This window comes from Cricetulus griseus, chromosome 6, assembly GCF_003668045.3.
Source record: "Cricetulus griseus strain 17A/GY chromosome 6, alternate assembly CriGri-PICRH-1.0, whole genome shotgun sequence".
Lineage (NCBI taxonomy): Eukaryota > Metazoa > Chordata > Mammalia > Rodentia > Cricetidae > Cricetulus > Cricetulus griseus.
Window position 1 is genome coordinate 115,946,044 of NC_048599.1, and position 24,456 is coordinate 115,970,499.

The window sequence follows — 24,456 nt, forward strand, 5'->3', positions numbered from 1 at the left end:
TAGTGCACAAATGGACTTTGGGAGCCCATTCCACATGGGATACTCTCTCAGCTTAGATACACAGAGGAGGGCCTAGGCCCTGCCCCAAATGATGTGACAGACTTTGTAGATCCCCCATGGAAAGCCTCACTTTCCTTGGGGAGAGGATGGGGATGTCAGTGGGGGCATGGGAGTTTGGGAGAGTGAGGGAATTGGGATTGATATGTAAAATAAGGTCTTTCTAATTTAACTTTTAAAAAAGCATTGTTAAAATTTTGAATAAATGTCTTCCTGCCCTTAGCACACACACACACACACACACACACACACACACACAAAACATATATGTTTATTAAAAATGTATTCAGCTTAGAAAGGCTATATTAACTTTACCCAGCCTAGAAAGGTGAGAATAAATTTTTAAAACTCTTACAAAATAATGTTGTGAGGCTCTATTGTCATGTGGGCAAGCCTCCTTCCAAAAGTCTCTCTTTTCATAGATACACAGACACTTTATGCTAATGAGATCATAACGTGGTTTTATATTGTTTTCAACTAAAATATTATAGACATTTTCATAACAACAAATATAGAAATACAGTATTATTCATCAATCATAGATATTATATGGCTGTACCAAAATTGATTTAAGCCAACTTCTATTGCTGGGCATTTAGACTTTTCCCAAATTTTCTGTTTTAAACTACACTTCAGAGAGCATTGCTATGGTACATTTTTGTGCATTTGTCTAGTTAATGGTTGTTTTGTTTGTTTGATTTCTATTGCTGTGAAGAAACACAATGACCAAAAGCAACACAGGAGGGAAAGTGTTCACTTCAGCTTACAGCTTATAGTTCATCAGGAAGGGAAGCCAGATCAGAAACTCAAGCAGGAACATGGAGGCAGGAACTGAAGCAGAGGCCATGCAGGAATGCTGCTTACTAGCTTGCTTTCAATGGCTTTGCTCAGCCAGCTTTCTTAAAGAACCCAGAACCACCTGTCCAGGTGTGGCACTGCTGCTAGAGAGCTGGACCTCCCCACATCAATGTCCCACAGGTTTGCTCTCAGAAAATTTGATGGAGGCATTGTCTCAATTATGGTTCTCTCTTCCCTGATGACTCCAGTTTGTGCCAAGTTGACAACAAACAAACAAATGTAACAACAAAAAACCTCAATTGAAGAAACAAAAAACAAACAAACAAAAACCTTTCCAATACAATGATCTTTGGATAATTTCCTGGAGTCAAGGATATAAATTAACGACTATGTGTATTTTATATTATGATATATATTTACATATTGGCAGAAGCTATGAAAAGTATTTGTCTACCAATGGCACATATCCATCCCCAGGAAGTTCTTTTCTATGTTTTCATCTTAATGTATGCTCACTTTCCATGCTTATGAAGTAAGGAAGCTGAAATCTGTCAGTACTTCTTAAACCTTTTAAGGTCTTAGGACCAACTCCAGAATTTGGGTGGTAGTTGTATATGTGAATCGGTGAATGTGCCATGTGTACACATTTTTTATGTGGGTACATGTCCATATTTGTGTAGAGACCTGTGACCAATATTGGGTATCTTCCTTGATTGTTCTCTAACTTACTTTTTAATTTTTTTTCTTTTGTATGTTTGGATGAGTGGGTACACTTGTGCCACAGCATTTATATGGAGTCAGGGGAAAACTTATATGAATGGAAGATACTTTTCTGACCCATGTGGGGATTGATGTCAGGTCATCATGCTTGACAGCACATGCCTATAATATACATTTACATATACACACATGTACATATATACATATACACACATGTACTATATGTATGTATGTATGTATGTATGTATGTATATATCATCCTGGCTGCAGTTTCCCATCCCTCCTCTCCTCTCTTCCCAGTCCTTCCCCGAATCCCTCTCTTGTCCCCATTCCCAAATCTACACCTCCTCTGTTTCTGTTCGGGAAAAGGCAGCCCCCCTGCCCCATGGATATCCACAAAACATGATACATCAAGTTGCAGTAAGACTAAGCACCTCCCTATGCATTAAGGCTGCGCAAGGCAACCCAGTATGAGGGATAGGGTCCCAAAAGCAAGCAAAAGAGTCAGAGACAGCCCCTGCTCCCACTATTAAGAGTTCCACAAGAAGACCAAGCTATTATAAGTGTCACATATATGCAGAATGCCTAGGTAATTTCCATGCAGGTTCCCTGGTTGTTGATTCAGTCTCTGTGAGCCCCTATGAGCCTAGGTTAGTGGGTTTCGTTGTGGTGTCCTTGACCCCTCCTCCTTGCTCCCACAATCCTTTCTCCCGCTCTTCTACAGGATTTCCCAAGCTCTGCCTAATGTTTGGCTGTGGGTCTGCATCTATTTCCATCAGTTTCTGGATGATGCTTCTGTGATGACAATTGGGCTAGACACCAATCCATAAATATAGAAGAATATTGCTAGTTATTGTTACATTGACCTCTTTTATTTTTATCTCCAGATGTGTTTGGTTCTATCCTAGGTCTCGGGGTCATCAGCCTGTGGGTCCCGGTACTCCAGGCAATGTCACGGGTGGGCTTACTCTGTTGGCCTAGAATTTTTTGGAAGTCACAGATTCTTTGCAGGAACATCATACACTTATGACTGAGTCCAGCTAAAGAGGGTCTGAATGAGTTATCTTAAAGCTGCTGTTTTCTCGACGAGTTGCACACATATATCCTCATATGCACATAAAACTTATATGTATGTTTGGAAAAACTTGAGTCCTCCCCGACACGGACACTTGTCCCATGTGAATCATGGGATAGTGCATAGTTATTGAAATGAAGGGTTTCTATGTGTTTCAGGTTTCTCAATGGCGAGCCCACCAGGAAGAGCTAGCAAGACTGGAAATGGAAATTTCAGTCAGAAGAAGAGAAAGGGAAGAGGAGAAAGAGAAACTATGGAAAAAGAAGGAATTTCTACAAAGGGAAGAGACGAAGACAAAGGTAAAAAAATCAAACAAACAACAACAACAACAACAAAAACCTGTTTCTCTGGATCTGTGAGTGTCACTTATTGCTCAATTGAGCTTTGATTTTCCTTGGTGTTTGACGTAGAATTCCCCCGGGCTGTTCTGGGAACATTAGTGAGAATGGAGCAAAGTCTTGCTTTATCCTACATAAGTGTCGCAGACTGTGAGCATGGAAGAGAACCCATGTTGTTGCCTTGCCTGAACACAGGTATCTGTGACTAAGTTCATTCTATATTGGGGGGAAGAGGCAAGATTTGTGGCTATTGTTAAGGCTTGCGCTAAGAAGGGACATGGTAATACTTTCAGTGAACTGGGAGAGCCTTTTGGCTTATGGTAATATAGAGAATGACAGCCTGAAATGTACTTGCTGGCATAATACACTGTACCAGGGACAGTGTACAATTCATGGAATGCCATAAAGCTCTTACAGACTTTACTTCTTGACTTATTACTTGTTAGATTTTTTTTTTTTTTTTTTTTTTTTTTTTTTTTTTTTGGTTTTGGTTTTTCCAGACAGGGTTTCTCTGTGTAGCTTTGGAGCCTATCCTGGCACTCGAGAACAGGTTGGCCTCAAACTCACAGAGATCCACCTGCCTCTGCCTCCCGAGGCAAATGCTTGTTTCTAAATTTTAAAAATACTCACCAAGATCTTGTCCACACCCCTAACAAGTGCTGCCGGTTTACACAAGATAGATGTGCTGGAGCACTGGGTTCATTCTGTTACTATGGAATTTAGACTGTTGCTACAATAAAAATTTCAGAATTTGCAGTAAAGATATTTTAGTTGAAAATGTTATCAGAATTATCAAGCCACATTTTATGGATCTGATGACTCTGAAAATTGTTCACAAAAGGTAGCTACCTCGTGACCAGTGCAATGAAAGGAAATCGATTTGCTGGCAGAGCCCCTCCAGTCTTGGATACCACGACCCAGAAAGTTCACCTGTATTGACTTGATCTGCATGATGTGAAAAATGATTTGTTTTCAAAAGCTGCTTTTAATGCTAAGAATGACTGATTAACTCATGGCCACTGGTGGACTACCTTTTGTTCTTATGACCATGTTCACATTTTGGATTGTGTGATCAATGGAGTCTGTAAAGCCCCTGTTTAGGAGTTTTTCCTTCCAAGCGCAGTACTGTGGGATAAAGGAGCTATGAACTTCTAGTTTATAAGCCAGTTTTGCTGGATGTCTGACTCTTCACTTGTCATTATCTTGACGTGGGCCGTGCCCTTTCACCAGCAAGCTGAGTGAAGTGGGAAGCAGCATGTGTACAAAGCAACACATTGAAGGTTCTGTGACCACTTGGCAAAGTCAGCTGCTCCCAGAGTTTTTAATTAAAAATTGAATTCTGTTTATTCTCCGAAAGAAGTAGATTGGATGATTTTTATCAGGCTCTCATGAAAAAAGGTGATTTTTAAAAGGAATAACTGTACAAACATCAATAATTACTAAATATTGATCACATTTCAGATAATGTTAAGTGAGCTGTGTATCTTTTGGGGACAACTTAGCAATTATTTACTATCATGAAAGCACAGTATTTAAAGTATATTTCCCTAGTTTTGTCTTCTATCTAGGGTGCTCTCATAGCATTTCTTCATAAGTATGACCAGAGAAAGCACTGAATATCTAAGCTTTAGTTATACATAGTACCACCTTAAGTGTCATGTGAAGGGCCTTAAGTAAAGGCCCATGTTCGGAAGGTTTGCAAAGACCAAGACAAATGAAATAAGTCAACTATTAATAATGGGAGGGAGCACATTTAATTGTGGAAGTTAGATTCAAGTTGGGTAGTTGGCATGGACATTCAGGAGATGGTGTCAGGGCATGGCTCACTGTCTTCTTTGCAGTCACTACATTAGATTTCTAGAAGGGAAAGAAAGGATTTTTAAAAGGTGAGAAAGACTTTCTGAACTTTTAGAAAGGGATGACACTTGGCTTCAAACACCAAAGAAATCGAACAACCAAACACAAAAAGAGTAATGGATGGAATGATTGACAACTGTGGTGGCCAAGGTGATGGCAGGACTAGTAAAGCCTAAAACAAGAAGGCACCATGGAGATCAAGGAGAACTCCAGAGACATTAGTTGCAATATCCTTCCCACATCTTATTAGCAAGCTCTAATCTATACCTACGAGCATTAAGGAAGTAGATGCCGAAAAAATGGCAAGATGTCCATATGCCTAGTCCATATGGGGATCCAGCTGCATTTCACTAAGCTGCCTTCAGGGTCTTACTCTATTGTCTTGCATGGTGAGGAGGGGCATATAGGAAATGCAAGACCAAGATTTTATATGAGTGGAGTTGTGTCGACCTTGCTGTGTTTCTGATGTTCTGAGATTTTATTTCAACCCTGAGAAACTGTATAGGACCAAGGTATATGGTTTATTTCACTTATTTCTTTCTTATAATTTTTTATTTAGGAAATATTTTTAAAATACATAGATCAATATAATATTGGTACCCATCACCTAGCAGTGAAAATTTTAATATGCTTTACATTGTGTCACATTTTCAAAACAAACATGTAGAGTATTACAAATTTGAAGTAATTTCTTAAGGCCTTAGTCAGCATCTCCCTCACTTGTTTCTGTTATCCCAGAACAATTTATAGTTGTTAAAACATTTTAACATGTAGGCTATGATTTAATTTTTTTCACAAGCACCATTCTGTAACACTCCCTTTTCCCATTCCAGCTTGTATTTTAAATCAGTTCTGTGTTAACAGTATAGAGCAGAGATGATTTGTGTTTTTAATTGGTGGCTAGTATTCCATAGTAGACACAGCTGCCTATTTCTCTATTTTGCTTAGTGGTATCAGTTCAGCCTGCAAAGTTTTGCTGTTTTGCCTGATGTGTAGTTGTAGCAACCATGCAGATATCCTTTGACCTAACCAGAACTTTCTCTAGGTACTTCTAGGTGGAAAATAATTATGTTACAGGATCAATATATTGTTTTTTATTTTTATAATTGTAATTAGACCAATTTTAAATTATAAACAAGCTTCTTTTACATGTCAGTCCCTGTTCCCTCTCCCTCCCCTCCTCCCCTGCTCCCTCACCCTCTATTCCATCCCCTTTCTGCTCCCCAGGGAAGGTGAGACCTTCCATGGGGATCTTCAAAATCTGTCATATCATTTGGAGCAGGACCGAGACCCTCCCCTGTGTGTCTAGGCTGAGAGAGCATCCCTCTATGTGGCATGGGCTTCCAAAGTCCATTTGTGTACTAGGGATAAATATTGATCCACTACCAAAGGCCCCATAGATTGCCCAGACCTCCAAACTGACATCCTTGTTCAGGGGTCTGGGAGAGTCCTCTACTGGTTTCTCAGCTATCAGTCTGGGGTCCATGAACAACCTCTTGTTCAGGCTAGCTGAACATCTTATGTTTACTGGAAGATTTTCTCTTTTATTTGTACTTCTTATATGTCTTTCTATTTGCTTATTTGTTAATCTATAGCTGGGGCTTATAATTACAGAATGCTACTGTTATTCTTTTGTAAAAGTTTAAAAATATAAAAAGAAGTGCAAGGGAGAGACATGGGAATGAGAGATACATTAACCATAGTTTATTAAAGGGAAGGGGAGAGAGAGAAGAAGGCAAGAGAGAGTAAAAAAAGGGAGAGAAGAGAGAGAGGAAGACAGAAGAGGACGTGAGTGGGAGAAGAGGAGAAAAGAGCATAAGTGGGCAGGGGTCTGTCTTTTAAAGAGGCCCTTTACACCTGCATGCAGACTTAGTTACCATGGAACCAGGGTACTGCCTGAGTGGATTCTACCAGGTAACAGGGGCAGGCCCGCATAATGCCTGAACCTTTCATCTACATCTTAATCAACTCTTGGAGTTGCAGGTGCTTTGTTCCTTTGGTCATTTGCCTTTAGTATTGCCCGAAGTTCTACAGTTTTAAAGACATTTTAAACAATTAAAGAAGGAAGCTGTTTGGGTCTCCTTTATGACTTGCACCTTCCTTTCTGAACTAAGGCAACACCTCTGAAAAGAACTCTTATTTTTGCCTCTGCTGAGAACCACATACATTTTACTGGCTCACAACCAGCTTCTGTGTTATTGACTGGACCTGGGATACCATGCTGTGAGCCTGTGTGAATGTCAGAGTTCTCATGAATGACCCTAGCTTAGCATTCTTCAGTGACCCCTTTGATCCTCTCAAGCCACTTCCAGAGAGTGATCATGGTGTGATAATACCTGCTCTGTGTCTATTGAAGTCCTGTGCTATTTGTTGCTCTTTCCAGCTCCTAGAAAGGTGAAAGGCCAGTTGTGAGCTATTCCGACCCTTCTTAGGGTCTGGTCTTCTCTGACTTCAGTTGCATCTCCCTTGTCTGACTTAGGAGTCCATCTTTCAACCCTGGGCAGTACCTGTGTGTCTGTGTGTGCGTGAGGGCTTGAGTGCGTGTGTGATTTTGTTCAGCATTTCTACATATTTAAGGTTGGTGAGTTCCATTATCAACCGACACACTGATCAAAAGTTCTGGCTACCTTTATTAATTGCAAACTTACATTCTCTTTGTCTTAACTATTTTATATGCTAGAAGCAAACTTTGTTTTTACAGAGCATTATAGCAGCTTGGCAGATAATCCTCCACAGGTGATAATCCTTCAAACATGCCCCAGACTGAGACTCACTGCTTTCCTAGCCCTGCTGTTTCCCCTCCATTCTCCCACCTGCAGCTTTGCCCCTGACTCTCTCTCTACTTATAAAGAGGCAGCAGAGGAGACAGAGCTCTGCCATCCTCACTGGAGGATGTCTGGACAAGACACCCTCTTCTTCCTGGTGCTTCTTCCCTGCAATTTATCTTTCAGGGCTCATTTGCTAAGATAATGTTTTAGTTTGTGTCTAGTGTAAAGTTTACTATTGTAGGTGCCCAGCACCTTAGATTACCTTCATCTCAAGATTCAAGGAAGATGTTGATTAACTGAGATTAGCTAAATTGTTATCTGATTTTTCGAAATTCTATGAATGAGCATAGGACTATTGTAGACACAAATTTATTGTGCTAAATGGGCCTTAAACTGACTGATATGTAATATTGGTCTCTGCACCACCCCTTACTGTATGTTGCTCTTAGGATGGTGTGAAAATATCATAAGAGTTGTTCTATATCATAGGATTTTAGGAGGTTCTTGTTATGGGATGCCAAGTCTAGGGTTCCATGGGTTCCAAGGCAAAAGTAGTTTCAGCCTTTCTCCTAGGGTGGAGATGATGACCAGAGCTCATATGTTAGAGACATAATGTTAATCCCAAAGATATGGGAAGAATGACCATTGACTCAAATCATCAGAACCAAATTAATTAAAGCAAGCTTTTAAATTCACGTACATAGGCTTCTTCCCCCTAAGGCAGGATTTGAAAGGTCAGCATTGGTTGTGAGGAAGACAAAGCTTCCAAATGGGGGATTGAGTGGGAAAAATAGGTGGGGTTACCTGAGCAGAACATAAGCATAACAAGTTAATCCTACATGGGTGCCTGAAACAAAGACATTGAATGACAAGATAGTCATAAGAACAGGTAATCACAAGAAGGTAGTCATATAACCTTTTGAAACAAATGTAGGGTTACATGATAGTTATAAACTTAAAAAAACAAAAAACAAAGACAAGCCGGGCGTTGGTGGCACACGCCTTTAATACCTTTAGTACTAGGGAGGCAGAGGCAGCCTCCCTAGTGAGTTCGAGGCCAGCCTGGTCTCCAGAGCGAGTGCCAGGATAGGCTCCAAAGCTACACAGAGAAACCCTGTCTTGAAAAACCAAACAATAACAACAACAAAGACATAATTGTCATTGCTGGAACAGGCAGTACAAAACAATTTGTAGTTAAGATTACAGTTGGGGCAGAACCTACTCCTTGAGAAACAGGTCTAATCATAAACAGAAAGGACCTAGTTTGTCTTTACTATAAGATGACTCTTGAGCCTAAGATGGAAGGAAGCAGGCTGGTTATTCAACATGTCTTCCCTGGTTTAGTGTTTTGCAGTTCTCTGAAAACTTTTAGTCAACTCCTAACACAGCACTGCAAGCAACTGAATTGGGAGGCATCACTAGGGAAATCAGGGTTCCACCAGTGGGTCTTTAAACATCAGTTTTAGCTCAAAGATATTTTAGGGAGGGATCTGCCATTTTGTGAATTCTCAGGTTCATGTGACACCAATTCAGGAAATGCCCAAAGTCACAGCTATTCAATGGGATGTTGGCACTTGAATGTTCTGGCAAAGACCCAGAATTACGTGCATCCTGCAGACAACCACAGGGGAGGAGACGGTGTAAAACCAAAGGGCATAGGCTATCTAGTAATATCAGTGAAAATGGAGTGAAGACTCGATGGCTGGGACAGTTCTTTTGCTCAGAAGATTCCAGAAGCTGCGTTCTCCCCAGAGAATTTATAGTTCATGTCAAAGCTTTTCTACCAGTGTGGGACTTTGTGGGTTCATAAGAGAGAAAACTTTCATAAAAATGTTAAAGTCTCTTTATTATATAACTTGACAGTGTACTATTAAGTTTTTAGATGCTGATCTAAAAAGCTGTTGGTGGAGAAGAAAAGGTGGACACAGAATACCGATAAAGCCCAAAATCTTTAGATTTGAACCCTGCTTCTTTAGGACCAGTAGGATTTAGAGAAGCCAGCGAATACATCAGGCCAACCCCACTTGAAAGATGTACCCTGAGGTCATTCCCCAACCTACTTGCTATATGCTCTTCCTCACCAGAAGTGGAAATAACATGGAGTTTCCTCCCATGCTTAGCTTAGTTCAGAGAGCACAGACGATGGTGAAACAGAGCCATCATCAGAATGACCCAATCACAGGAGCACTGTCAAGAAGAGGGCTGCCTGGTTGCCCATTGTGGCTTGGCTAGAGATTTGAAGGGTAAGAAGGACACAACCTGCCATTGATGGCCAAAAGACTGAGGGAGCCATCAGGCAGGGAGCATGGGTAGCCTTGCAGAACCAAGCCAGTGAAGCAATGCAAAGCTCTAAGTCACAGTCCTGTGACCATAAGGGACTTAATTCTGTCAAAAAACAAGAATGAGGTTGAAAGAAAATTTTCCCCAGATAAGAAATCAGTTTTGCCCAAACCTTGGATTTCAGAATTATAACTTCAAAAGCAGAGAGCCCAGCTACTGTATGGGACTTCTGAATTACAGAATTCTGAGCTAATAAGAGAGTCTTGTTTCACACTGCCAAATCTGTGGAAATTTTTAAAGCAGTAATTAAAAAAACAAAACACTAAAGTGGGTTTTGGTATCTGGAACAACGAGCATGTAGAAGTGGGTTTGGAATTAGAAGAAGGGAAAAGCCAGAAGAATTTCGAGGATATCATTTTGAGGTTGATTAATATAAGAAAGACTAGATTACTTTCAACAAGCAATTAGTATGGGGGATTGAATTAAACAGTGTAGATATTAGAAGCTAAAGTTGGCATCCGAAGGCAAATCCCAAATACTTCCTTCTCAGCTCAAACTTCCTTCCAGGCTCAGAAGGCACTAAGATTCCTTAAATCTCCCTGTAAGAGGACAGGCTGGAGAGGGGACTGCAGACGGAGAAAGGCAAAGTGCATCCTGAAGACAAGTGGCATTTTAGGACTAAGTTGCACTCATGTCTTCCTTTTGACCTTGAACCATTTGGGGGGACAAAGGGATGAGTTCAAGCTACCAAGGCAGGCTCATGGCTCTGAAATAGAATTTAACTAAGGGTGGAGAGCAGTTCAAAGCCACTTCTATTTCCATCATATATTGGCTATAACTCTATATGGTACATTAGCAATCTCACTGAGAAAGGAGCCCAAATCTATACAGATTCAAAGATACTGAAGTGGGTCTAAGGAGATTCAGTTCCAAATGAAGATGAGATGAGCCATTGTGGAAAGAGAAATCAACAAACTGCAAACTGGGTAGCAAGTGTGAAGGGCCCCAAACTCAATGAGGCCATTAGAAGTGGGGCAAGTATGTTGAACACATAGGCATTCCCCTCCCCCTTTTTCCAGATCTAGCCAAAGTTCAGAGGTATCACTTGCTAACTGTGTGACCACGGAGAAAATCATTTTTTATCTCCTGAGTTTCAGAGTTTGTATCTATTTGTATAATATTGAAAAGGTTGAGACAAAATGTGGGAAGCAGGTAGCACACGACTGGAACAGTGGAAGAGCTCTATAAATAATACAGTAATTACTGATATTAATATTGTTGTAGCAGACTGGTAAAGCAGAAGGTATCAAGAAACACACCATGCATCAAATCAGACATTTCAAACAGAAATAAGCCAATAATAATTAGAGGCAATAGTATTAACCCAGATTCAGAAACCAGGGTCATGGACACAGTCCTTTTTATGTCTTCCTGGTTGTTCTTAGCTGGTGAGAGTACCCCTCACAGGGGCATTACTTGATCAACACTGGAGGCTGCACAACTGGTTTTTAGTACCAGTAAGATGAAGCATTCGAATCAGAACATAGAGCATGAAGCTAACTGTAGTGATTCACTCTAAACTGCAGGACCATTGATTCACTAGTGTATCCCCTGGGTCTAGGTGGCAATAAACTGCAAAATACAGACTCATTAGCACACAGTTCAAAAAGATAAAATGTACACCATTTCTCATAAGCTTTATGATTTGCTGACTTTATTGTAAATTACACACATAAGCCTTCTGCTGTGTGTTCTGTTTTGAAATCTCAAGGTCTCCTTTAAGGAAGTAGTGTGTCTCAAAGTAGTGCCTTTAGTTTTTCATTGAGCACTGACATCACTGCCCTTCCTCAGGTAGGAATGTGTAGGGCTGTGTTTGCTTCCTCTCCACCTATCTGCTTTCTATATAGAGTAGTGATATGGGCTCCTAGTCAGAGGGCAAAATTCCAGTGGTCCAGATGGGTTGATTTTCCATCCATTCACTTATTGTGCACCAAATACCTTTAAATGTGGTGTATCTTATACCCCAGTTCTTCACTGGCAAAATTAATGCCGTTGTAAGAGGATGCTCCAACATAAATTGTCCCTCTTCTGGTAGTTTTTAAAAGACTGTGTTTGCCAGTCCTGCCACAAAGATACTATACAATTCTTGCTATGTCAATAGAAGGTCTTAGTAGTAATACAGGAAAATTTGAGTTTCAAAGTTTATCGGGATGATAAAGTGTTAATCAAGAAAAGCAAAAAGTACTACAAAATGGGGAGAATTATACTGAGTTTGAAATTAGTTAACTTGAATATGACCACACACAACCAGTACGTTTCTCATATATATTATGCTCATAGTGACAGACACAATAATATCTATACACATGTATTTCTAGTGTAGCTTTAAGAGTAACTCCTGGATGGTAGACTGGTAATCCTTTGCTCTATGTCTAAAATCCATATGTGAGTGAGTACATACCATGTTTGTCTTTTTGTGACTGGGTTACCTCACTTAGGATGGTTTCTTCTAGTTCCATCCATTTGCCTGAGAATTTCAAGATTCCATTGTTTTTTTCCTCACTCATATATGTATTTTAGACACAGAGCAAAGGATTACCAGCCTACAATCCACACCGCCAGAGAAGCTAGGAAACAAGGAGGACCCTAAGAGATACATACATGGTCCCCCAGAGAAAGGGACAAGATTTCCTGAGCTAATTGGGGGCATTGGGGAAGGGGAAGGGAGCTGGGAGAAGGAGAAGGGGAGAAGAGGAGGGGAGAGGAGGACATGAGGGAACAGGAAGATCTAGTTAGGGGAAGAATAGAGGAGGCCAAGATAAGAGATACCATAATAGAGGGAGCCATTATATGTCTAAAGAGAAATCTGGCACTAGGGAAATGTCCAGAGATCTACAAGGATGATACCAACTAACTATCTAAGCAATAGTGGAGAGGCTACCTTAAAAGGCCTTCTCCAATAGTGAGATTGATGACTAGCTTATATGCCATCCTAGAGCCTTCATCCAGTAGCTGATGGAAGCAGAAGCAGATACTCACAGCTAAACATTGAGCTGAACTTGGGAAATCCAGTTCTAGAGAGGGAGGAGTGATGAGTAAAGGGGTCAAGACCAGGCTGGAGAAACCCACAGAAACAGCTGACCTGCATTAGGGGGAGCTCAAGGACCCGAGACTGATAGCTGGGAAACCAGCATAAGACTGATCCAGACTCCCTAATCGTGGGTGTCTGTTTGGAGGTCTGGTTAATCTATGGGGCCTCTGGTAGTGGATTAGTATTTATCCCTAGTGCACAAATGGACTTTTGGAGCCCATTCCACATTGAGGGTTACTCTCTCAGCCTAGACACACTGGGGCCCTGCTCCAAATGATATGACAGACTTTGTAGATCCCCGATGGAAGGCCTTCCCTTCCCTGGGGAGCAGAAACTGGGATGGGATGGGGCTTGGTGGGAGGCAGGGGAGAAGGGGAGGGAGAGGGAACTGGGATGGACATGTAAAACAAGCTTTTTTTTCTAATTTAAATAAAAAGGAGTAACTCCTGGCCCCTTCAAGGAGTACTGATGATTCATTCCCTAAGTTCAGGGTGTTACGAGGTGGGTTTGCTCTCATCAATGCCTACACTACTGCCTCTTCTTTTATTTATTGGCCTTGTATCATCAAGTCATGCCATGGGTTTCTGTGCCCCTCTCCCCCGGCCTCTGTTGGTCTGATTGCTTCCTGGTGCAAATGCCCCCATGTTAGCAGTGTTATTAGTTTAGCTGTAGTTGATCAAAGTTCAGGTCTTGAAATAAACTTTTTGCCCTGGCTGACTGCAGTTGGGCTCAGCAACTCTCTTCCTATTAATCTTCCTCTTTTAGTTTAGGCCCTTAATTGCTATCGCATGCATTTGTGCACCGCAGGAACTGCGGGATATGGAACTGTCCTCTGCAATTTCCTTCAAATGCCTGTGACTGATTGCCTCTCATCCCCATGAAGTGCTCTGATGTTGAGGAAGGAGGGGAAGGACGATTACAAGGCTTTAGGGATTGGGGAAAAAAGAACCTTTTGAAATCACAGTGATGCTTGGAAATCAGCCCTTTAGAGATGGTGCCTGCCCATCCAGGCCAGGGTCCTCTCTTTCCTCTGGATGCTTTCCCATTGTGACTGACACTCTCCCCCAACCTGTGTAACATAGGCTACTTTTGAGGAGGGAGGGAAAGATATCTAACTGGATTGCAGTTTCAATAAAATGATATAAAGTGAAAATACCATCAATTTTTGTAGTATTTCACTTGTGCTAGCTGAAACAGATACAGAATCACTATGGTGACACATAGCAATATGGTGACTTTCAGATGATTAAAACTGGCTTTCAGCACCTTTTATGATTTCATAAAAACAGACACTACAGTGTGAGCATAGACATAGCCTTTGGGGACCTTGGAAACATGTCTTTGATTCCCTCCAAACACAGAACTTGACCTCAATCTTATGAGTGATTCTTTACAAATGAACCATCTGACACTGAAACTAAGTCCTGTTCAAGCTGAGGAGCTGAGGACCAACCTCTAGAACTATTCCCATTGGCTGTTCTCCTGTCCTCTTAGCTGATAACTCCTAGGTGTGGAGTTTTTCACAGTTTGAGGGAGTGTTTTATTTATTCTTCTCCTGTAAAAAATAGTTTTGTTTGTGTGTATGTGTGCATTGGTGGGGGCGGGGGAGAATGTCACCTAGGTGTGAGTGCCCATGAAGGCCTGAAGAGAGCAGCAGATCCCCTAGAACTAGCCTTACAAGTGGTTGTGAGCTGCCTAGCATGGTGCTGAGAACTGAACTGAGATCTGCAAGAACAGTTATGTACACTTAACCACTTCTCCAGCCCCTTTTTATTATTCTTTTTAATTTTAGAATCTGACAAAGTAGCTGGAATATCAGAGTAAAAGAAACATAACGGGTAAATTGTCATCTAACAATGGTTAGATAAGGAGAAGATAGTAAATATTTTATGCAGAAAGAATTCAAAAATTAATCTGGGACTCTAACTTTCTCTTAAGAAAATTTAGTATCTGTCCTCTAGATCGAATTTTCTGGGTAAAGAAGTTAATGTTAAGCAGGACATTTAATTAACTGAAAGGAATGAATCAAGAATCACCTAATGTAAAAACGTTCCCAATATTCTTTGGTTTGTCATTAAAATTCAGAAATGAACCTAAGTAAGCTGATTAAGTGAACCAAGTCCGCTTTGTTTACATAAGACTGAATAAGTGGATATCAGTTCACAAGTGACAGGCATTGAAGGATGACAACCCGGAGATGACCAATGGTAAGCTTACCTGCTTGTTTTCAACTGTTTTTTTAAAAAATGAAAACTTCACAGTTTCAGAGATGCCTCATTGTTTAACAGTGCTTGTTATGCAAGCATGAGGACCCAAGTTTGAATCGATGACTCACACACTAAAAGCTGAGCATGGCTATGTGTAACTGTAACCCCAGCAGAAGTTTGCAGCAGATGCCTAGAGCTAGTTACCATCAGTTGGGGGCTAACTGGTGTGGGTGCTGAAAACCAAATTTAAGCAACAAGCTGTCTTAACCACTGAGCCATCTCTACAGACCCTACAGCTTTTTTCTAAGAAGAATAAACATGATGGGATGATGATAAAAATATATATAGTTCCAGAGATAAGGTTTCTCTGTGTAGCCTTGGCTGTCCTGGAACTCGATCTTTAGACCAAGATGGCCTCAGACTCAGAGATCTGCCTGCTTCTATCTCTTCAGTGCTGGGATTAAAGGCATGTGCCACCACCCCCCAGCAAGAGACCTTACTGTCTTTTGTGATGATATAATTTTAAGAAAAAGTCATACAAAAATGCTAGGATGACCAAGACCCAGATATATTTTGGGTTTTGCCCAAGATTTTCCAGTTAGCAACTTTAGAAAGAGAAATTTAAAAATTAACTCCAGTTACCATATTTGGCTATACTTTCTACTAAGTCTTGATTATTCTTAATGATCTGATATAATGAATGAACAGTTTACAATGTTCAGAGCAATGCCTGTGTTCATTTAATCTTCTTAACAACTCTGGGGGTCAGATAATCATGTGATCCTCACTTTGTAACTGAATATAGAAGTTACACAATTTCCCCAAAGTCACAGAGTTGTCAAGTGGTATGACTAGGATTTGGCCCTAGATGAGTTGATCCTGGTTTATTATTTAAATGCTGCTGTACTGTCTGTGTTGTCCTCATTGTGACTGCTATTTGTTATTAATTTTGGCATGAATCCAATTTGAGAAACCTCAGTTTCAAGAAACCTCAATATCAAAGTCTTTTCTACCTTTTCCAAACAGATCTGTATATCAGATAGGAAATAGGTAATAGCAAAACCCTTATTAGTAACTATTTGCTGCAGTATAGTTGCTTATATGTTTTAAAGGTGCCCAAAACTGACAGTCTGTTTCTATTCTTAATAGTTATGATTTTTCTGAGTTAATGAGGTACTGTAATCAAATGCGCCATAAAAAACCAGATAATCATGATAAGATTAAGTTACAAAGTGATTTTAAAAACACACCATTTTCACTTCTTCTTTGGTATCATTTTTTTTGAAGGGGTTAAGGAAGATGAATAAAGTTGCCATGTCTGCACTTTTCTTTTTAACATATTGACATTATTTTCTCAAGAGAGTTTCCACAGATTTCTAAGATCAAATCTACCAACCCATCAGAGTCCATACCCATGACTCTGACACCCCTCTTTTCTTTTCTTTTTTTTCTTTTTTTTTTTTTGTTTTGTTTTTTACGAGACAGGGTTTCTCTGTGTAGCTTTGGAGCCTATCCTGGCACTCGCTCTTGAGATCAGGCTGGCCTCGAACTCACAGAGATCCGACTGCCTCTGCCTCCCGAGTGCTGGGATTAAAGGCATACATACGCCACCAACGGCCGGCACACCCCTCTTTTCATAATGCCGAAGTGTCCAAGGCCACTCCTACTATTTGTGCATTGGATCTCATCTCATCACCTTTCCTACCCAGTCTTTTTCCCTGTCTTTGTCCTATCCCCTCCATTTTCCAGGTCTTTTCTAAATGCATGCCATAATGTCTTCCATCTAACAAATCCTCCATCTTGGTACCAACCCTCTTCAGACAATACAATCATTCCATAGCCTGAACTCAGTGTCCAACTTTCCCCCTCCAATTCTCTTCTTTCCCCCCCAATTCTCTTCTTAAACTTCATCCAATTCCCTTCTTAAATTTTATGTTAATTTTCTTCAACACATAAAAACACACATATTTATATTAGATTGTGTAAAATTTTGGTACATATGTACATTGTATGGTGCTTAAATCAGAGTAAGTGTATCTATATCCTGTAACAGTTATCTTTTTATGGTGAAGCTTTTAAAATTTTTCCTCAAGAATTTTTAAAAATACACAGCAAATCAGCATTGTTTGCAGTCATCCCTACTGTGTGGCAGTACATGAGAATTTCTTATGCCTCTCTAGCTATGGTTTAGCAGTCTCTGGTTACCTCTTCCATGTCAACATTTTCACTTCCACATGGGTGAGATCATGAGCTGCTTGACTTCCTGCCCTGGCTTGTGTAATTTGATGATGACCTAGAGTACCATGGTTAGCAAGAGTCCTTATTTCTTAACTGTTCATAAGTTGATGGGCACTAGGGTTGTTTCCATTTCTCCACTGATGTAAATAGTGCTTCAGCAAACATGTAAGTTAAGATGTCTCTTCAACATACTACTTTAATTTTCTCTGTCTACAGCCCCAATATTAGGATTGATGGATTATGGGTGGTTCTTTGTTAATTCTTAAAAGACTCTCCATACTGTCCTCTAAGATTTGCCTGCTCACCAAGTGTGCACATGTTCACTTTTCTATAATCCTCTCCATCACTTGTTGCCCTTTTCCTTTTTCCTAGTAATCATTCCAGCTAGAGTGAGGTCATGTGCAGGGTTATTAAGTTCTGCATTTCTCTGATGATTAGTGATGTGGAATACTTTTTTTCTTTACTCCGTGCTCTTGAACCATTGCAGCCTTTAACTTCAGCAACACTGCACTTGCCAAGATTGTGCTTGACCTCCGTGTTCCACTGACTAATCCCAGTGGTCAATTCTTACTTCTCATCTTTCTGGAACTATTATGACAGAACTGATTAGAGCCTTGTCTTTGGAAAATGATGTAATTTACTTCCAAGAGCCATTGTACCACAGAGGTACTTTATTCTCAGTCAACTTGGGTGTGTCTTCCTCATTCTTCTATTTCCTGAACTTCACATTGTGTTGGGGGCTTAGTGGTCTAAATTTGTGTATTATGTAGTGGATCTCAACTAACTTAACATAACTTCACATCATTTATATGCTGAGTAAGCACAGATTAATAGTTCTTTTGAAGTCTATTCTTAGATGCTCAACTATCTCAAATCTGAATGCCAAAACTATGGTTCTGCCTTTCCCTCCAGACATAACCCCATCCTTTCCTTCCTGTACTCAAATCAGACGGAATCTGCTTTCCCAGTGCTCAGCCCAGCAGTCTTGGAGTTGTTGTTGATTTGTATTTTCCCTTCATACATTCTGATATAGACAGAAGCTCTGTTTTTAAAATTAATTAGAAACACTGTGTCAACCTCCTGGTCTCCTAGGTGGCTCCTCTACTCCCTCTGTTCCTGTCTCAATGTTCCACCTCCGCATTCTTTTATACAAAGCAGCCATGCTTATTTTTGTAAAACTCACTTCAGATTGTATCATTCCCCTGCCAAAAATAACACCAATGGAGTTCCCATCCATTTGAAATAAAATCTGAAGTCTTGCCTGAACTTCCTCCCTGCACTGTTCCAGTGTGTGCCAGATCTCATATCCCACCCCTTCCATCTGCATCTGCTCCAGCTGAAACTATCTGCTTCCTCCTCCATGAGCATCCTAGCATCGGTCTCCCAGACTTTTTCACTGTGCCTAGAACCCTCTTCCTCCTCCTCCAAGATGTTTGCACAACATACTTCTCAGTTCGGTGAAGAACCCAAACAAGCTTCATGCTGGTGAGGATATCCTTCATTGACCCCCTTTCCCATCGTCATCTATCATCCTGCCCTAGATTTTCCTCAGCATTTATCACCCCTGGCATATATATTTTTAATACTGCTTTCACTCATTTTTCTAGAATGTACACTCATAAGAAATGGGAATTTTTTTCATTTCTTTATCTCTAGTGCATGGTGCCAGGAACTCATAGGATATGGGTTGAGTGAGTATGTTTGTTGCATCCACCACATACAGCCACTTAGCCGTACACAGCATATACCTTGATGTTGAAGCCGAGAGGAAGCCATGACAGTCCCAGAGGCCCCAGTACATTGGTTGACCTTGGGCACATTATTCGGGTGGTATTGGATTTTGCCCTATCAGTTGTAAAATGAAGTGTTCAGATTAAATGTTCACAAAAATCACCTGAGCTCTCAGAAGTCATGATTGAATGACTCTGAGGCCTGATTCCTTTTTAATCTCCCTGGCTCTTAGGTCTTGAAGTACAACATCCTTAGTATATTAACTCCCTTCCTAATGAATAGCGAAAAGAGAGAAATTAAACAAGATTATAGGCAAATTCATTTCAGCAATGTCAACATACGACATGATCATTATGTAATATTGCCCATCCAGAAAACAGACGTTTCTCCTAAAGAAGCCATGACAGTTATTTTTAAATCCACCTGGCATTTCAATTAAGAGTGAGATAACTAATGTGTTTACCCCAGAGCGCTTTCTTGGACATAGGATATATCACAACAGAGAGCAGCTTATTGCCAATTTGCGTGGGAAGCTCTGCTATGAAGAAGTGCTCACCAAGTGGCCAAAGTGAGCACCTCCTAAAATCTTACTTCTGCATTCATGTAGGTATCAACTACTTCTAAATACTTATAGTCAAAGAAATTAATATCTCCTCCCTTCATTCAGTGGCTCTTGGGTTTTCCTGTGTCTTTCTTGGCCTCTGGCTTTTGGCTACATTTAGCAAAAGAGTAAGATTGGAGACTGGAATGAAGTAGGTTGGTGATGCCCTCTCTCCCCACAACTTCTTGTCCTGTTGGGTTGTGCTTGACTATCATTCTTTCTATCAAAGGTCTCTGCTCCTGTCTGCTGCCCCTCCCACCAGGCTGTCTCTGGTCCACATGTAGCAAAGCAGCTCAGTGCTGCTCAACTCGTCACTGTCTGCATTTCATACCTCCTTCTTCCCTTCAACTTTCCCTTTAGCATATCTGTTTCAGTTTACCGTTTTTTTTTTTTTTGTGTGTGTGTGCCATATGTTATTAGTAAGAATCATTGATATGATAAATCAGTAAAAGAACAAGAGAAAAGAAATTTAAGGGATAGGAAATTAAAGGGATAGCAAACTAAAGGTAAAGAGAGATTTTGTAATTGAAACAGTTTTTTTTGTTTGTTTGTTTGTTTTTTAAAGAGCACTTAGTTCCCATTTGCTGCTTTTGGACATCATACAAATATATCAGGAATTTGAACATACATTGAAAGGAAGAATGACCTATCCTATAGGCAGCATTTTTAATAAACATTTTGTATGAGGCCTTTTAAAAGTCTATGGCATAAAGTTAAATCACTATTCCATGAAATGTTTCTAAAGAACATAAACATGAGGTCATATTTCCCCTACTTGTCAATATCTGTGTATTTCCCCTTTTTCCTATGTAGGATCTTTATTGCTTGTGCAGGATTTCCTCAAATAGTCCTTTGATCATCTTACAATTTGGGCTATTTCCCTTGTTGCCATTTAAGACTGTAATGAACATACCTATAGACTGATCTTTGTCAAGTTCCATGCTTGTTACACTTTAAAAGCTCATTTCTTAGTAATTAAAGTCTCTGCAAGTTTTCTTGTTACTAAAAAATATTTACTTATTTATGTGTGTATACGTACCTGCACACATCTATTCCATAGCACACACATATAGGTCACATGCATTCTGTGGCATACATGTAGAGGTCAGAGGACAACTTATGGGAATTGGCTCGCTGAGATCATCAGAATAGGTGGCAATTGCCCTTTTCTACTGAGCCATCTTGCTGCTCCTGTTTCTGTATTGATATCTCATACCATTATTCAGGAGAAAATGTATGGTAGTTTATTCTTTTGCTAGCCAGGGATGAGCATGTTCATTAGTGTAGCTTAGTGTCTGAAGTAGTTAAGTTTAGGTTAAAGGAACTTATCAGAAATACGAGCGATTTAAATTCTGACCTGAAAGAGATCCATGAAATTCAAATAACCAGGCAGTGTAGTTGTAAAATTGACTTCCTCTTTTGTATACCCAAGATCTGGTTTTGTGTTTCCTGCTCATGTGGAGAGTTTTGCACAATGAATGCCTTGTAAATTAATCACTGAAACCCCTTTAAAATTTAAATTCCATTTTAATAGGGTGTGTATGTGTGTGTTTGTGTGTGAGCCTGTACCTGGGTGAGCATAGGTATCTGGGGAATCCAGAAGAGGATGTCAGATACCCTGGTACCAGAGTTACAGGTGGTCATGAGCTACTTGGCATGAATGCTGGCAAGTAAACTAGGATCCTCTGTTAAGAACAGCAAGCAGTCTTAACTGCTGGGCCATCCCTCTCTCCAACCCGATGTTAGTTTTTTATATTCAGAAATTTTTGCCAGTCTTGGGTCAAATCACTCAGATGTTACTAAAGTACAAAGTATAGGAGAGATAACATTGAAAGATTTTGAGATTAAGAGTGGCTAAGTGTTCATTTCTAGCATAAAACAGCTTGATTCGGCTCTCCCAAGCAACTTGACTCAGAGAAATATCAGGTATTCATAGTCTTGGGATTAAATACCATGCCCCATGACATTATAAATCAGTTCAGTGATTGGTAAGGGCCTGTATCAAGCTCAATTACAAGATACTGCATAATGTATTATCTTGTCTATAGTTGTACAACACTATCCCTTTCAGCTATATTGAAATTTATATGAGCAAAACCCAGAACAGCATTTCCTTCAGTGATTCTTGACTGCATTAGTTTATTTTTATTTTATATTTCATTGCATTAGTTTAGCAGATGAGTTGTTTGTGCTGTGGAATATTACTTTAATTGTGTAAAGATGTGTTGCATTTGTTTTTGTTACATTTGCTTAATGATATAAAGGTGTGTTGCATTTATTTGCCCCGAATTTGTTAAATCATGTAAAGATGCGTTGCATTTATTTCACCTTGCTTGCCTAAGGCACCCTAATGGTCTAATAAAAAGCTGAATGGCCAATAGCTATTCAGGAGAGGCAGAGGTGGGGTTGGTGGGCAGAGAGAATAAGTAGGAGGAGAAATCTAGTCTCCATAGAAAAGAAAGAGGAGAGAACTAGGGGGAAAAAAAGAGGGAGATGCCTGTGGCCAGAAGCCAGAAGCCAGACAGCCACCAGTCAGCCAGACATAAGAACAGTGAAAATAGGATAGAAAAAAACGAGAGAGAGAGAGAGAGAGAGAGAGAGAGAGAGAGAGAGAGAGAGGAAGGAAGGAAGGGAGGGAGGGAGGGAGGAAGGAAGGAAGGAAAGAAGGAAAGAAGGAAAGAAGGAAGAAAGGAAGGAAAGTAAAAAGCACTAAGGCAAAAATGTAGATGAAGAGAATCAGGTTAAGTTGTAAGGGCTAATGGGATAAGCATAAGATAAGGACAAGTGTTCATAACTAATAAGAAATATCTGTGTCATGATTTGGGAGCTGTTTGGTGGCCCAAAAGAAAAAGCAAGCCTGGTACAATGAGTCTCTTTTATTTCCCTCCTGAAAGATGCTACTGATACAAAAAATGCCTCTGTGTAAGAAATGTCCCTTGCCTTCCAGGAGGTTATGAATTATGTGAAGATGCAGAGGTAGTTGTACTATATGGTTGTTAAATTAACAGAAAAAAATAGGGTAAAAGTGGATATGTTTATTGTGATGTCCAGCCATGTTTTTATATGTGATAATGTTACATTTTTGTATGGGGCTGCATTTTGCAGGTCAAAATGAGAAAGGATGGCTTTAAGTTGAAAGGAGCTATCTAAATAAATTAGACACCAGAATATGAAATCACAGTTTGCTTTGTCTTAATGCTTTGTTGGGAGAGAGACTGAATATTTTAACCTTTGTGTATCCTATCGTCGGTGTGTCTGGTTAAGTATTATGACCTCCAGATGCAAAGTTATTAAAGTTCTGGAAAATGATAACTTGGGAACACGGTGTGGAAGTCTGCTCAAAGATTCAGTATCACACACATAGCTTGAAATTAGAGGCCAGCCCTTTTCCTATGATAATGCCTTCCTTCTAAGCTTCTACTTTCTATCCGTAAGTAAGAAAGTCTTATTTCATGGTGGATTTTTTGAGGGTAAACTCTGATGTATGCTTAGAGCATAAATACTATGCTTTCTAGTTGGGTTGTTAATAAGAAACAAATTGTCTTGAAGAGTGCTAAAGGAAGATAGGACATAAAAATGATCAAGTGCTCTAGGAAAAATAGTATTACATTTGGGCACATAAATCTATACAGAGACTATTTCTCTTGGTTTGTTCGAGCTTTCATTGGCGTAGGTCTACTAAAATGATGGAGATGTGGGACTGTGGATCCAGATCTTGCATCCTGGACAAATTGGCATCCACAGGAGGAGAGCAGGGTAGTGAGAACTCATTTTATTTTGTTAGAAACTTCATGTCTGAGTAAGAACTTGACATGCAATTTTTCACTTATATTGTTATATTCACTGGAATGTTATAAAGATTACACAAGAAGTCTAAAACTCAGTGCATTTAGGTGTGTCTCAACAAGTATCTCAAAGGTCTAGTTAAACGTCCTTAGCCAGAATTTTAATTTGAAGCTTGCAGAGCCAATAATTCTTGATCCACACTTTCTGCTCCTATTAATTGATGAGAAGTGAATGGAACTCTCCTTGGGGAAGTGCTTAGTTCAGACTTCACCATCCTACAAATAAAACCACTGGCCCTGTTCCCATCCACAACCATTATTCTTGGGCCAGACAGCAGGAGAATTGTCCACTCATCTGACAGTGACCACCTAAACTCTAGTACATGCCAGACACGAGATAAGGTGCTAGGAATACAGTGCTAAATAATGAAGACTCATATAGGAAATATTATGCCAAGAAAACAAATAATGCTCTAGCAGGTACCTTGCCATATCTGGAAGAAGAGAAAGGTGCCAATAGGGGTTTCAAAATCAAAAAGGCAGGGCAGCACAATCCCAGGCATGCAAAGGCTTCCATAGGCCAGAAACAATCATGTAAAGTGCCATGAAAAAGAATCAAGGAGAGAGGCATAATAAGTACTAAGCAAAGGGTCCATGATACAGGGATGGAGCTAAGCTTGTCCTAGTCTTGACAGTATAATGACACACCACAGTGGAGGTGAGAAGGTTAGCCATTCTCCTAGGAAAATCTGTGAAAATGAAGTTGTAAATAAGGTTGGTACCTGTTCTCTTTAGTCTTGAATATCAAATATTTTCCAGCAAATAGATGCTTAATTTTGGCCTCCAGGTCTGAGTTCTCCCTGCAGCAGTTCACACCTTCAGATGCCTGTTGTCTCCACTTAGAGATGTT

The 24,456-nt window shown here is 40.1% G+C and overlaps 1 protein-coding gene across 1 annotated transcript in view; it reads left to right on the top strand.

Annotated features, from left to right (window-relative positions):
- Positions 1-24,456, top strand: part of Ccdc148 (coiled-coil domain containing 148) — a 281,945-nt gene that overhangs the window by 175,513 nt on the left and 81,976 nt on the right. Inside the window, exon 11 of the mRNA XM_027420392.2 lies at positions 2,809-2,949. Coding sequence (XP_027276193.1) covers positions 2,809-2,949 — 141 coding nt within the window. The remainder of the gene's footprint in view (positions 1-2,808; positions 2,950-24,456) is intronic.